Source organism: Desmodus rotundus, chromosome 5 (assembly GCF_022682495.2).
Source record: "Desmodus rotundus isolate HL8 chromosome 5, HLdesRot8A.1, whole genome shotgun sequence".
Taxonomy (NCBI): Eukaryota; Metazoa; Chordata; class Mammalia; order Chiroptera; family Phyllostomidae; genus Desmodus; species Desmodus rotundus.
In genome coordinates, this window is record NC_071391.1 from 122,080,851 (window position 1) to 122,094,801 (window position 13,951).

At 43.2% G+C, this 13,951-nt stretch overlaps 1 protein-coding gene across 7 annotated transcripts in view; it reads left to right on the plus strand.

Moving 5' to 3' along the window:
• The first annotated feature begins 4,041 nt into the window (after positions 1-4,041).
• MTA3 (metastasis associated 1 family member 3) overlaps positions 4,042-13,951 on the plus strand; it is a 158,429-nt gene continuing 148,519 nt past the window's right edge. For all 7 annotated transcript variants that reach the window (XM_053924354.1, XM_053924355.1, XM_053924353.2 and 4 more), the window contains exons 1-3: positions 4,042-4,164; positions 5,766-5,833; positions 12,594-12,687. In XM_053924354.1, the coding sequence (XP_053780329.1) occupies positions 4,137-4,164; positions 5,766-5,833; positions 12,594-12,687 (190 nt within the window). In that variant the 5' untranslated portion in view covers positions 4,042-4,136. The remainder of the gene's footprint in view (positions 4,165-5,765; positions 5,834-12,593; positions 12,688-13,951) is intronic.

Genomic DNA, 13,951 nt, shown 5'->3' on the forward strand with positions numbered 1-13,951 from the left:
TCCCAGCTTTTGCTGTCCTGCCTCTTCTCCACTCGTTCTCTTTCCTGCAGCCCGAATCATTCCTATAAACTCTCCCTGATATATCCCTTCAGTGCTTCCTATTGTCCCTGAGGATTCTTTTTCTTGCCCCACACCCTACACTGCCCAGACATCTGTCACTCAAATCCACAGCTCTCTACATGCTGAAAAAGGGAATCACAGCTGAGGCCTGGATGTTATCTCTAGTTTGACCAGAACTCTGTGGTCAACAGATCCAAGGCTCTGTTCCTAAGATTGTTTGATGGTGATCTGAACATCATTGTCTTGAGGGTTTAATGCTTTAGGGAGGGAGTAGTCGTGCAGGAGAGGAGGAGGCAGTTGAGTCGGGGGTAACCTTCTTGGGGCTCATCCATTCCCCATTGTGACTTTCAGTCCCTTGTTCACTACCTGGATACAATGTTGTCACTAGAGAACCTCCTGTGGGTGCAACCAAATAGCTGAGCTAGCCCTTTGAGGGCATGTTGGAACCCTTAGACACACACTTCTAAAAAGCAGGACATTCCGGGTTTGGTCCTGGGTTTCCTGTTTTTAGCGCAAGGATCAATGGGAGGAGAAGCATCTCCAGACTCTTGATTCCTTTCCCTTAGAGGTTCCCTTGCTTTGATTCTTCTTCTTTTTCTTCTTTTTTTAATTTAATCTTTACTGTATTTCTTTCTTCTTCTTTTTTTCCCCCCCAAACCCTTGCTTTGATTCTTGTTATCACATACCTACATTTTTTCTGGGACAAAATCATCTTCCCTTAATGACCAGGACCTCCTTAGAATAGCTGCAACAGGTTGGTTTTATTTCCAAAAGAATTTTAATAAATAACAAAATAAGTTAATGGAGAGAGAGAGAGAGAGGAATTACAAAACACCCAAACAACACAGAGTTCCTTATCTAAAGCCTGGCGCCAGTTTCAGATTCCTGTAATTACATTCTAGACCACCAGGCTTCTTTCATGAGTTCAGTATGACAAAGCTTCCAGACTTGGTGGCCAGCCCCATCTTATTATTATTTTTTTGCATTTATGAAAACTTCACGGTAAAGTTGAAACAAAAACCAGTTCTATGTCTCATATATAGCTCTCTTACAGCATCTACTTCTCTTCAGCTCCATGGTAGGCTGCTGAAAATGCCCTCAGCTTTTAGGCAGTCCCTTATCTGGTTTTGTTTTGTTTTTAAAGATTTTATTTATTTAACCCTGGCTGGGGTAGCTCAGTGGATTAAGCATGGGCCTGTGAATCAAAGGGTTGCTGGTTCGATTCCCAGTGAGGGCACAAGTCTGGGCTGCCGGTCAGGCCCCCAGTAGGGGGCACACGAAAGGCAACCATACATTGATGTTTCTCTCCCTCTCTTTCTCCCTCCCTTCTCTTCTCCCTAAATAAACAAAATCTTTATTTATTTATTTATTTTCAGAGAGAGGTGAAGGGAAGGAGAAAGAGAGGGAGAGAAACATCAATGTATAGTTGCTTTATTGTGCGCTCCCGACTGGGGACCCAGCCTGCAACCCAGGCATGTGCCCTGACTGGGAATTGAACCGGTGACCCTTTGGTTCGCAGGCCGGCACTGAATCCACTGAGCCACACCAACCAGGACTCTTACCTGGTTCTTTAATAAAAACAGTCTCCTTAGGAAATTTTACCCATGAGAAAGATGGATTTGCCCTTAGATTCCTGGTATGGTCTGAGAGACACTCCTTCGTAATGAGGATGGCAGGAATAGAGAGAAGAAACCTAATAATTATGAAGCTCTTAACATGTGCCAAACACTTTAAATATTTAATTTTTAGCATAAGCCTTTGCTGTAGGTATCAATCGCTAATTACATTTTGTAGAACTTGAGACTCAGAGGAGTTAAGTAATTTGTTCAAGATTTTAAAGCTAAAGAGCTAAACTAAGTAAAGTTTGGGCTGGTTGATGACAAGGAGGTAGAAGTACCTTTGCTTTCTTTGAAGGAGCAGGCTCTTCCACCCTTCTTTTTCTGGTTGGAGGGAGTCTTTCAGTCTAAAAACATTTGCCAAACTCCCTTATGTGCATACCTCTTTGGTATTAGGAGGTATTGAAGCTTCATGGACAAAGTCCTTGCCTGCTGCCAGTTTACTGGATGACTCCAGGTGAATTATTCAACCTACTTATGTGTCAGCTCAGAAATGGAGTGATGTCAGATTAGGTCGCTACATTTTTGATGGGATCTCCAATAAAAAGATGATGATAAACAACAGCTATGCAGTGTGCAGACCAGAACACTTGCTTGTTTTCTTTGGGTCAGAAGAGCTGATTGCAGGCTCACAATTTGACACATGGTATAAAACCCTTGGGAATCTGAACCTTTCTCAAGTTGGGGGGGGGCAGGGAAGCAGCAAACACCTGCTATTTGCATAGTGCTCTACAGAGCACTTCCAGATCTGCACAACTGATCCTCACCCCACCTGTGAAGTGGGATTCGTGTACACATTTTAATAGATGAGAAATCTTGGGTCACAGTCAATCAAGGTAATTCAGGCAAAGGTGCTTTGTTTACTTTATTTTTGACTTTGCTTCAGATATCTAGAAAATTTGTTCACCTCAATCATTTGTAATAATGGACCAACACAAATGCCATTAACAGGCAAACAAAACACAATCTTCTTTTCTGGGGACACCTCGCATCCCTGCACAGACCTCCAAACCCAGAGTCAACAACACATAGCTCTACACCCCCAGGAACTCCAGACAACCCATAGCAGTTTCTTCATGTTTCTTTTTTAATTTATTACTTAAAATTAAAAAAATATTGATTTTTGGAGGAAAATCTGTTCCACTTATTTATGCATTCACTGGTTGATTCCTGTATGTGCCCTGGCCAGAGATTGAACCCACAGCAACCTGGGTGCATCAGGTGGATGCTCCCAACAAACTGAGCTACCTTGCTGGGGCATTCTTCATGTTTACATACAAAAATGTCTGGGAGAAGTTTGGAATGGATTGGCTTCTTTAAAGAAAGTTGTTTGTGTTCATATGAGGGATAGCCAGCTAAGATTAAACTCTATTTGGTTTTTTATTTCTTGAGGGTATGAAGGCTGAGCAAACAGGGATTGTCTAGAGAATCAGCATGGGAAAAATAATAACTATGTAAAAGCTTTAGGCACACAACCAAGGTAACAGTCCAACAATAAACAGCACGCGGATTGACAGCATACCCTCCTTTGGAGGTGGTGGTGGTGAACTCTAGAGCCCAGTACCTATGAACAACAAACACCCTCCCCCACCCTCTCCTCCCAGCAGGGCCGCGCTGTACATAGGGACTGTTTAGAGGCAAGTCCTCCTGGTGTGGGGGAGTGGGTTCTGTTCAACCCAGTTTTGGGGCGAACGCTGATAGTCCTGCCAATGCAGTTCAGGCGGGCTTGGAAAGGAGCCAGTTTTTCTAGCCTGGCCCCCAGCTGGGTCTCTGCCTGGGAAGCTGGAAGCACGTGGTGGGGCTTCCTGGCCCCAGAGCCTAGAAGCTCCAACACGCCCTACTGACATCGCCACAAGTAAGGCGTCCTGCAGTGTGCACTTATTTACACCCAAGTGTTTGCCTTAAGACAGGAACCTACGTGCTCGAGGTCACACTTACTGGGGCTCCCGGAGGGACAGACCTGTCCCGGGGTGGGCAGGTGACGCGGTATCTGGGTAGAGCGGTAGGGGCTCTGGAGAGGCTGACCCCTTGCCCCCACCCCAATTTTCTAATGGCTCCTCGTCCACATTTGCGAGTGCTGGCTTTCCCTTGGGTCAGGACCCTTAGCCTAGGAGCCTCCACTTCCAGCAAGGTCCCTCAAACCGTCCCCTTCCCCAGTTCCCTGCCGGCCAGGCATCAGTCCGACCTCCCCTGGACCGGCCCACTGGGCCGCGCCACCCTGGGGCTGGGAGCCCGCACCTGCCCCCACCCCGCGGCGTCCCCTCCCCTTCACTTCCCCTCCCCTCGCTGCCTCCTTCCCCTCCCCCCTGCGGCGAGGCGGCAGCGACGGCTCAGGCGGCGGCGGCGGCGGCGGCGGCGGCGGCGGCGGCGGCGGCGGCGGCGGCGGCTGAGGCTGAGGCGGCGGCGGCGGCGGCGGGCGGGGCTCGGCTCGGCTCGGGCTCCGCGGGCGGGCGGGCGGACATGGCGGCCAACATGTACCGGGTCGGAGGTAGGAAGGCTCGGCCCGACCCGGCCCGTTTGGGAGCGGGCTCCGGGAGTGGGAGGTCGGGGCGAGTTCACCCTAACCGCCGGCGGCACGGGCGCCCGGACTGAGGGCGCGGGGGGCGGGGGGGCGCCGGGGCCCGCAGAGGGGCCGGGGCTCCCCACCCCGCCACCTTCCCCTCCCCCCGCCCGCCGTGGCTCACCAGGGGCCCAGGCCCACCCGCAACCCGCCCAGTGTTTCAGGGTCAGGCCTGTACTTGGGGGTGTGAATTATCAGACGCCCCTCCATGAAACTCCCATGGGGGTAGGGACCGTCGAGCCCCCTAATAGGGTTGTCTTTCCTCGTGTGGCTTCTAGGCAGTGGGGATTGGATAGGGTGGGGGACATCCCTCCCATCTTCTGCTTGTCTTAGGTGGGAGTGTGAGGTGGGGGTGTGGGTGAGGAGGAACCCTTCTGGCCAGGCCTGTTTGCGGGGACAGGGCCCAGCACCTCTCCTTCCTCACACCCCCTTTCGTTTGTTGTCCTGCCCCCCGAGAATGGGGCTTAGTGGGGCCAGGGCACCGCAGCCAGAGCGGGGGAGTTGAGCTCCGCCTGGACGTTTGCTCTCCTGTCCGCCTCCTTCCCAGCCTTCTGCAGAAGAGAGAAATAAGGTCAAACAAACTTTCTCCCTACTCTCGACGCCCTCCTCCCTCTTTCCTGGTAAAATAATAATTCAGATAAGTGGCGTGTTTGTATGTGAGACATGCTTTTGCTTCTCTGCTCATTAGCTGAGCTCCTGATAGACGGTGCTGGGAATGGCCTGTCTGAATGAGGCCACTTTGCAGAAGAGAGACAATAACAATGCATCCCAGCCTCTCAAATAAACAAACACACAGTGGGAAGTTTCCAGTGAACCTATTAGATGAGAGAAGAAGCCACAGTTGAAAATTTTACCCTATTTGTTAAAGGCCTGCAGCGATTTTTTAAATAACAAAACTCTAAATCGATCTAGATTACATATGATAAAGATGTGAATAAAATACCCCCTCGGAGGCCGGTGTCTCTCAGAAAGTGCCCCCACCCCCCGCCCCTTATCTTCTAGATAGAGCTGTGGAAAAGTTCGTCAATGTGCTTCCCCTTACTTGATCTGCTCACCTGATTTTTTTTTTAAGTTGATGGTTGAAATGTGCTTTGAGCTACCAAGCCTTTCAAGATGCTCTGAATTTGTCTTAGGCCAATAGTTTTATGTGGGAAGCATACTACAGAGCAAATTGGATTGGAGGGAAGAGATGTAAAAGCGGTTACAGTGTGAAAGACACATGTTTGTCAGCTCTGACTACTCAGTGATGACAAGAGGTGTCTTTGTTATTAAAGAAATGACATGTGCAGGACAGGAGTCCAGGAGAACTTGATAAAACATTGATTGAAATGAACATGCCAGGAAAAGAAGGGTCTGTGAATACTAGGCACATGGGAGAATATATTAAGGTTGCATTACTGTTTGTTTTTACTAGGGAATGAATTACATGCTTCATTTTGAATGTGAATTGCCTAATGTAGGAAGTCATAGATCCACAAATGTGAACTTTCTGTTGAAAAGATTAAGCTCTTTACTTCCTTTAATTACAGATTATGTCTACTTTGAGAATTCCTCCAGCAACCCGTACTTAATCAGGAGGATAGAAGAACTCAACAAGGTATATACTTGAGTATTCTTGATTTTAATATTAAAAAATAATTGTTTTCCATTGAGGATAATTGGGTAAAGGGCCCAAGAGGTGATTTTACTTTCAGTCCCAGACTCTCTGAAAGTAGAGATTTCAGGTTAGAGAATTATGCAGTGTTCTGAACATTCATTTCCTTTTATAATTACCTCTGATGTTAAATGTTACTGGATATTTAACATCTGCAGATTTCTTCAGATTGCTTAGAGCTTCTCAGAGCAGGTCGTTCCTGTAACTCAGTCCCTTTTTCTATTTAGAGTCGTCGTTTGTATTTCTCCCTTTTTATTTTTATTTTACTTTTTTGATTTTAAATATTTTACTTATTTTTTGAGAGAGCAGAAGGGAGGGAGAAAGAGAAAGAGAGAAACGTCAATGTGCAAGACACATAGATCCAGTCTGCTGCCTCTTGCATGCCCCAAAATTGGGGATCTGGCCCGCGGCCCAGGAATGTGTCCAGACTGGGAATCGAACCAGTGACCTTTTGGTTTGCAGGCAGATGCTCAATCCACTGAGCCACATCAGCCAGGGCAGTTTCTCCCTTTTTAGTGAATTAATTTTTTCCTCTTTGAGCTGTAAAAGGAGGAAGCTAGGAAATACAATATTGAAGGGAATTTGTAAAATTCTGGACTAGGTTAACTAGTTTTGATGTAATATAAACTGACTTTGTACCTTAGGCTTAAGTAAGTAAAACTTTTACATTAAGGTTTGTCTGTCATCACAGGTGTTCAGGACGTCAGAAGCATTGTGACCATTTGTAGTAGATGAACTTGTACAGTAGAGGCACACAAAACACTCATAAACTACATGAGCCATAGATTTCTAATGATGCTCTGGTTTCCTGCAGACCACTTTAAGGGTGATTTGTATAGCTTATGAAAATTCATAGTGTTAAAATGTTTGAGGCCTTTCCCCCAAAATACCACCCGGAGATTGGTCCAGTTTGGAGTCCTAGGAAGCCAGGTCTAATCAAGGACGTTCTAGCTTTTCACACCTCGAGATTTTGGTTTGCTCCTGGGAGCACAGCAGGAGCTGTGCATTTTTAAAACTTCTGCAGCCTTGGCCAGTGTGGTTCAGTTGGTTGGAGTGTCATCCAGTGACTGAAAGGTTGCGGGTTTGATTTCCTCAGGGCACGTACCTATTTAGGAGTTTGATCCTTGGTCCTGGCTTGTATGAGAGTCAACCAGTCGATGCTTCTCTCTGACATTGCTGTTTCTGCCTCCCCTTCCTCTCTAAAAGCAAAGAAAAAATGTCCTAGGATGAGGTTAAAAGTAAAATAAAACAAAAATTCTGTTGTGTTTGCGACTACCACCAAAGGCAGACAGTGGCCTCAGGACTGGGTCAGTCTGTGGGTAGAACTGTCCCTCCTGGACCGCCACTCTTGCTGCTCTGCACTTCGCTCCGTTGGCTCCCAGCACTGTAGACAGTACTGTTTCTTACACGTACCCTTCCTAGAACCATTTAGTTGTTACCATTCTTCTGTACCTTGCTCTTTTTTCCATATCTCTTATCACCTCCGAGTATACTTAATCATTGTGTTTATTTTCATTGCCTGTTTTCCCAAACTAGAACGTAAGCTCAGTGTGTGTAATGATTTTCTCTGTTCACTAATGCATCATCCCAAGTGTCTTAGAATAGTGGCTGGCCCATAGTTATGACGTTCAGTAAATATTTGTTGAATTAATGGATTTCTGAAATGTCTGCTGTTAATACTTGTACATAATTTTTCTGTTTACAAAGTATTTTGATTCATTTGCTCTACAGATATTTCTCAGAACCTGCCACTTGTCAGGCACTTTTAGATATGTACTGTTTGGAATTCAGGGCTGAAGAAAAAAAAAATGGAGACAGACACAAAGGTCTGCAACTGTGCTAACTTTATAAACATCAGGAAGTATATAATGTGGGGATTCACATGTGTTACCTCTTGAGCCTCACAATAACCTTAAACCATTAAGGCAGAAGCATTATGAACTGTAGTCATGAAGCACACAGTGGAGTGGCTCGGTTACACATTGAGCTTGAACCTGGATCCTTTCACACTCCTTTATATTACCATTCACTTCCAAAGTTCCCCTCCCCACACACCATTCCTCACCTTCTCCCTGCCCCTCCGCTTTCAGCCAAGAGTTGTTAATGTAATAATTGGCCTTTGGGGGCTGGAGATGACTGACCTCTGAGGAGTAGGATCGCTGTTACTTCAATGGCAGTTTGACTGGAGGGAGTTGGTAAACAACTGAAATTGGCTCGTTACGTACTAAATATTTACATAGGGCCTTTATTTCTGAAGGGATGTGAAAAAGATATCTCTTGAAAAAAATTTATTGATTTTTAGAGAGGAAGCAGGTGAGGTGGACAGAGAGAGAGAGAGAGAAAGAAGAAGAGGGAAAGAAACAGCGATTTGTTCTACCTATTTATGAATTCATTAGTTGCTTGTTGTATGAGCCCCGACTGGGATTGAACCCGCAACCTTGGCATATCGGGATGGTGCTCTAACCAGCTGAGCTACCTGGCCAGGTCTAAAAGAGATCTCATTTTGAATACTTCATTAAGCAAATATTTCTTGAGCACCTACTATATATTAGGGGCTATGTCAGGCTCAGATATAATAATGAACAGTATGGATATAGTCCCTGCCCTCACAAAGTCTGTGTTGTCAGGGAGGAGATGAGGGAGACACATGAAAAGATGTTACTGGGCATAAAGAAAATAGTGATAAATAGCGTTAACTTCTAAGAAGGAAACATGCAAAAGCCTTGCATAAGGAATAACAACTGGTCAGTTCCTTTGGACAGAGAAGGAAAGGATTTTAAGGACACTGAAGTTGAGGCCTAAAGGATGAGGAAGGGGTAGCCATGGCAGAGGCCACAAGAATGTTCCAGAAAGGCCTTGACTACTCAGAGGTCAAGTTGGCAAAGTGGGGAAAGCTGGACTACAGTATTTCTTTATCTCTTATTTTTTTTAATTACTTATAGACTTTAGTCTCAATTTTTCCGGAAAAGTTTTATGAACTTTTAGGTGTAAAACTAAATACCAGTTGATGAACACAGCTCAATATTGTTATTTATACACAGATATAGTTAAGATGATCTTTTGGAAGAAGAATATAAGGTTAAAATAGAAAACACCTTTTTGGTAAATTTCATTTGGTCACTGTCTGGGTTGGGTGTTGCTCTTGCTTCTGAAGAGGCAGCCTACATACTTGTTGCTTCCTGCACATCACATTGAGGGTGCATTCTCAGGAAGTTTTGGAAGGTGTGACTGTGGATAAAATAGCAGGTTGTTTGCTATTGGGTTTTTTTTTGTGTGTATACTGTGTAATTTATATGTACCTTCACATTCTGCATATTTTATTAGTCTTCCAACTTACTCTGAGATTCATTTTGTTTTGGGGCTTTCATTTTGTAAAAGGGCTTTTTTATTTTTTGGTGGGAGGAAGGAATCACTGACTTCTTTAAGCCTCTGAGGACCCCACCCCATCTACATTTGCACATACAAGATTTTATACATAATTTCGGGAGATTCCCTCAAAGCCCTTTTACGGAATGCAAGTTAATATCCCTCCTGCCATTTGGGACTTTTTGGGAATAAGGGCAGAAATTGGGAAAAGAAAGTCCCTTTTTAAAAAAAAAATTTTATAAAGGTGTATTTTATTCTCATGAGAGAGAGAGAGAGGGAAACATTGATCGATTGGTTGCCTCCTGCATGCACCCCAACTGGTGAAATGAAACCTGCGACCTAGGTATGTGCCCTGATTGGGAATCGAACTGGCGACCTTTTGGTTACTAGACAATGCTCCAACCAACTGAGCCACACTGGCCAGTGCAGGAAAGTCCCTTTCCACTTGTTCCTTTTTTTTTTTTTTTTTTTTAAGAGAAGGGAAGGGAAGGAGAAAGAGAGGGAGGGAAACATGATTGATTGCCTCTTGCACAGGGACCAGGGCATATGCCCTGACCAGGAATTGAACCAGAGACCTTTCAGTTTGTGGGACAACGCCCAACCCACTGAGCCACACCAGTCAAGGCTTCCCACTTGGTCTTTACTTTGGGTAAACCATGGACTTTCTGAAAATAGAAAGTGTGTCTTTTAAAAAATTTTGTTTGAAAAAAATAATGTGTTTTCTAAGTATGGGGTAGAAACACATATGAGAATGAGATGACTAAAATGATTTTAGAGCTTAAGACAGACTCTTATTGCGAGAGGATATTTAATAGACCTGTTTGACAGAATAGAGATTTAAGAGGCTGCAACCTAAATGGAGAAAAGAAATTGGTGTTCATTGTGGGTTCTTTTTTTTTAATCCTCACCTGAGAACTTTTTTTAATTGCTTTTAGAGAGAGAGGGAAACATCAATGTGAGAGAAAGAGAAGCATCCATTGGTTGCCTCCCACAAGCACTGGATGGGGATCAAATGCACCCAGATTGGGGTTCGAACTCGCAACCTAGGTATATGCCCTGACTGGGAATTGAACCTGCAACCTTTAGGTTATGGGATGATGCTCCAACGAACTGAGCCACACCGGCCAGGGCCATTGTGGGTTATTCTTTGTACTTGTCCCTACTTTTCTCACCAGTGGGTTTTTGCTCAGGGCCTTTTTTTTTTCCCCTTAGACAACTTAGTAGTGCTCCAGGACTCACCTGTTGGGATTCCTTTCCTTCTTTCCTAGTGGCCTAAGATCTTTCCACCCCATTTCTTCTTCCATGAAGCTTTTGCTGCCTCCACGCTTGAGAAGTGGAGTCTGGAGGGGAAAGGAGAAAGTAAAGGAAAATAGTGTAGGGAATACTGTCAAGGATGTTTTACATTTATGTGTTAGTTGTGGGGAACTGGCGAAAGTTTCTAATTAGGTGAGGGACAAGATTATAGCTGGGGTTGGAGGGTTTGGAGAGGAGATGACCAGGCACCCTTACTGGGCTGTGGAGACTTAGTGAGGGCAGGCACCATGTATCTGCAGTGCTTAGCTTAGTGCTGGGGCATATAGGAAGGGCTGAAACAATTTTTAGTGAATATGTATTTCTTTGAATGTGTATATATATGTATACACACACACACACACAACCCCAGACTTTACATATGTCAAATATTTAACCTGGGTCTTAGAGCAGCACTTTTCATACTATTCGTGATAAAGAAGTTTCACTATCTTAGGCTGCTTTTCTAAAAATAAAAAAGAAAAATGAAATTTAAAATAAGCTTATAACAATACAAGCCCCCATTTTTCATTGTTAGGTTCAATAGTTATAAAATTAACTCTGAAATTCCATAATACCCATTTCATTACACAGTAACAGTGTGGCCTCGGACCACAGTTTGGGTAGTTCATTGTTTGGGTAGATGCTTGAAGAGTGTGTGTGTGTGTGTGTGTGTGTGTGTTAGAGGAATAATGTGGTTGTAAACAACCTAATAGCCAAGAGTGTACAGATAGAAGAGATTATTTATTTTGGATTATGCTCCTCCATCCTATGCAGGTTTAAATAAGAATTTAATTAGGTTTGTAGAGTATTCCTGTAGAAGGAACTCACTGGTGAGGCAGAAAAAAAATATGCCTTGAAACTCGTGTTTTGGATTTTTAACATACTTTTGTGTCAAGAAGACAAAAACGATGAAGAGCTTATAATTGAAGTCATTGATAGATTTTATGTAAGTGGAAATACTGGTTTGTTCATTTAGCAGACTGCGGGATCATTACTTCTGAAGGATATATTTGATCATAATACTGTGAAATATAGAAGCACTTTGGTTGGGATTTGATATTATTTCAATTCTAAGGGGCAGTATTTCTGTAAGACTTATTTTTCACTCTAAAACTGCTGCTGAACTTCACAAAATTGACAAATTTACTGCAGCACATATATATTCTTATTTCTTTATGTTTGAATATATCTGTAAGCCCAGAGAAATTCTGAAAATTTGTTTTCAGTGTGTTTGAAATTGGAAATCACAATAGCTTTTTATTGTGCCCTATGTGTTTTTACAAAGAACTTTGTAATGAATGATTGGCCTTCTCGAAAGCTCTCAGTATTCATAAAGAACAGGAGAGTTGGAGCCTGGGCCCCAGCTGCAGTAAATTACACCCTAACTAAATATTGATTTGTATTCTAGACTGTAGTCAGAAAGAAATAAGAGCTTCAGTGGTTTATAACTCAAGGTTTTTGATACTTTCATATGGAAAGGGAAAGTAAGTACTACTAAGATTATTGACTATTATGGATTCATAGACTCCCTTGGGCTGGAGACTGCTTTTCCAAGTCATTTGGTCCATTCGGCATGATGGCTGCCTGCACCTACAGAGCTTCATCCTCAGTCCAGTGTGGGGGTGCTCAGGAGAGGGCTGGGGGATTGACTCTGAGCCAGTGCTTCTGGGAGTGCATTCACAGGAGCTACGGTTAACTGTCTTAAATAAGTTCTGTTGTGGCTGTTGAAGTTTTGGGGATTAGTTTCTCAAGGCTAATCAGATTTAACTATATCTGGCTTTATTCATTAAAATGGTCTGATCGCTTTATGTTAATTGATGCCAGTAAGTTATTTTATGTTTGACATTTTAGTTTCCCTTGGACTCTGAATAAATGTTGCTCATCCTTATTTGAAATTTTTAGCTTTCTAATTATCCTGAAGTTGTGGTAGGCACAGTGTAAAGATGAGTGTGATCTTATAATTGTGCTGTATTCTAGTTTTGTTTTATAAACTATTTGAATCTAATATTCAGTACAGATGACTTTTATTTTTCTTATTTCTTAGACGGCAACTGGCAACGTGGAAGCAAAAGTAGTGTGCTTTTATAGACGACGAGATATTTCCAACACGCTTATAATGCTTGCAGACAAGCATGCTAGTAAGTTAATTGTTTTTTTTCCTTGGATTCATAAAAAAAAAGTCAAGTCTTATTTTCCATGATGTGAGGAAAAATGCTTTTTTGTTATTTGTAGCTCTTTGCTTTCCTGTTTGTTTTCCTCTTAGTTTAGATGGGAGTAATTTTTGGGGTGGTGCTTGGTTTTAGTATATTTTTTAGGTTGCATCATATGTTTCTTAATTGGTCAAAATGTTGAAATAGAAGTCTTTGCAAGTAGGCTCTAGCAGGCAGTCAGAGCAGTGTTTTGCCTTGTCTCATTTTCGATGGTGGTTTAAGTGTATACATATAAGGAAATTTATACTTTACTGGCATTTTCTTGGAGGACTCTTTTTTTTCTGTCTGTAAGTAACTGGATAATACTTACATTCTTAAAAATCTTGAATATTAATTATGTGTTTATAGTATTAGGGATGCATTAAAAATTGCTAGAAAAAGAAATGCAAAGTGATATTTAGATATGCATTCCTGTAGGTAACAGCTCGAGCACTTCTTTTACAAAATTTTTTAAAAATTAATTTTAGCCCTGGCTGGTGTAGCTCAGTGTATTGAGTGCCGGCCTGCAAAGCAAAGGGTCACCGGTTTGATTCCCAGTCAGGGCACATGCCTGGGTTACAGGCCAGGTCCTCAGTAGGGGGGCGTGCGAGAGGCAACCACACATTGATGTTTCTCTCTCTCTCTTTCTCTCTCCCTTACCCTCTTTCTAAAAATAAATAAATTAATTTAAAAAATTGATTTTAGAGAGAGAGGAAAGGGGAGAGAGACCTCAGTTTGTTGTTCCAGTTATTTATGCATTCATTGGTTGATTTTTTTTTTTAAAGATTTTATTTATTTATTTTTAGAGAGAGGGGGTAGGAAGGAGAAAGGCAGGGAGAGAAACAATGTGTGGTTGCCTCTCGAGTGCCCCATAAGGGGGACCTGGCCTGCAACCCACGCATGTGGCCAGACTGGAAATCCTCCGGCGACCCTTTGGTTTGCAGGCTGGCACTCAGTCCACTGTGTTACACCAGCCAGGGCCATTGGTTGATTCTTGTATGTGCCCTGACTGGTGATTGAACCCCCAACAATAGTATACTAGGGCGATGCTGTAACCAACTGAGCTACCCAGGCAGGGCTAAAATTTTTAAAGATTTAAATATAGTCGATAAATACACGTAAGCACTTACTTATAGTATAATCTGTTTGTATTATATTTGTTTGTTTTTTGTCCAACAGTTTTAACATTTTAGCGTTTTTTTTTAATATATTT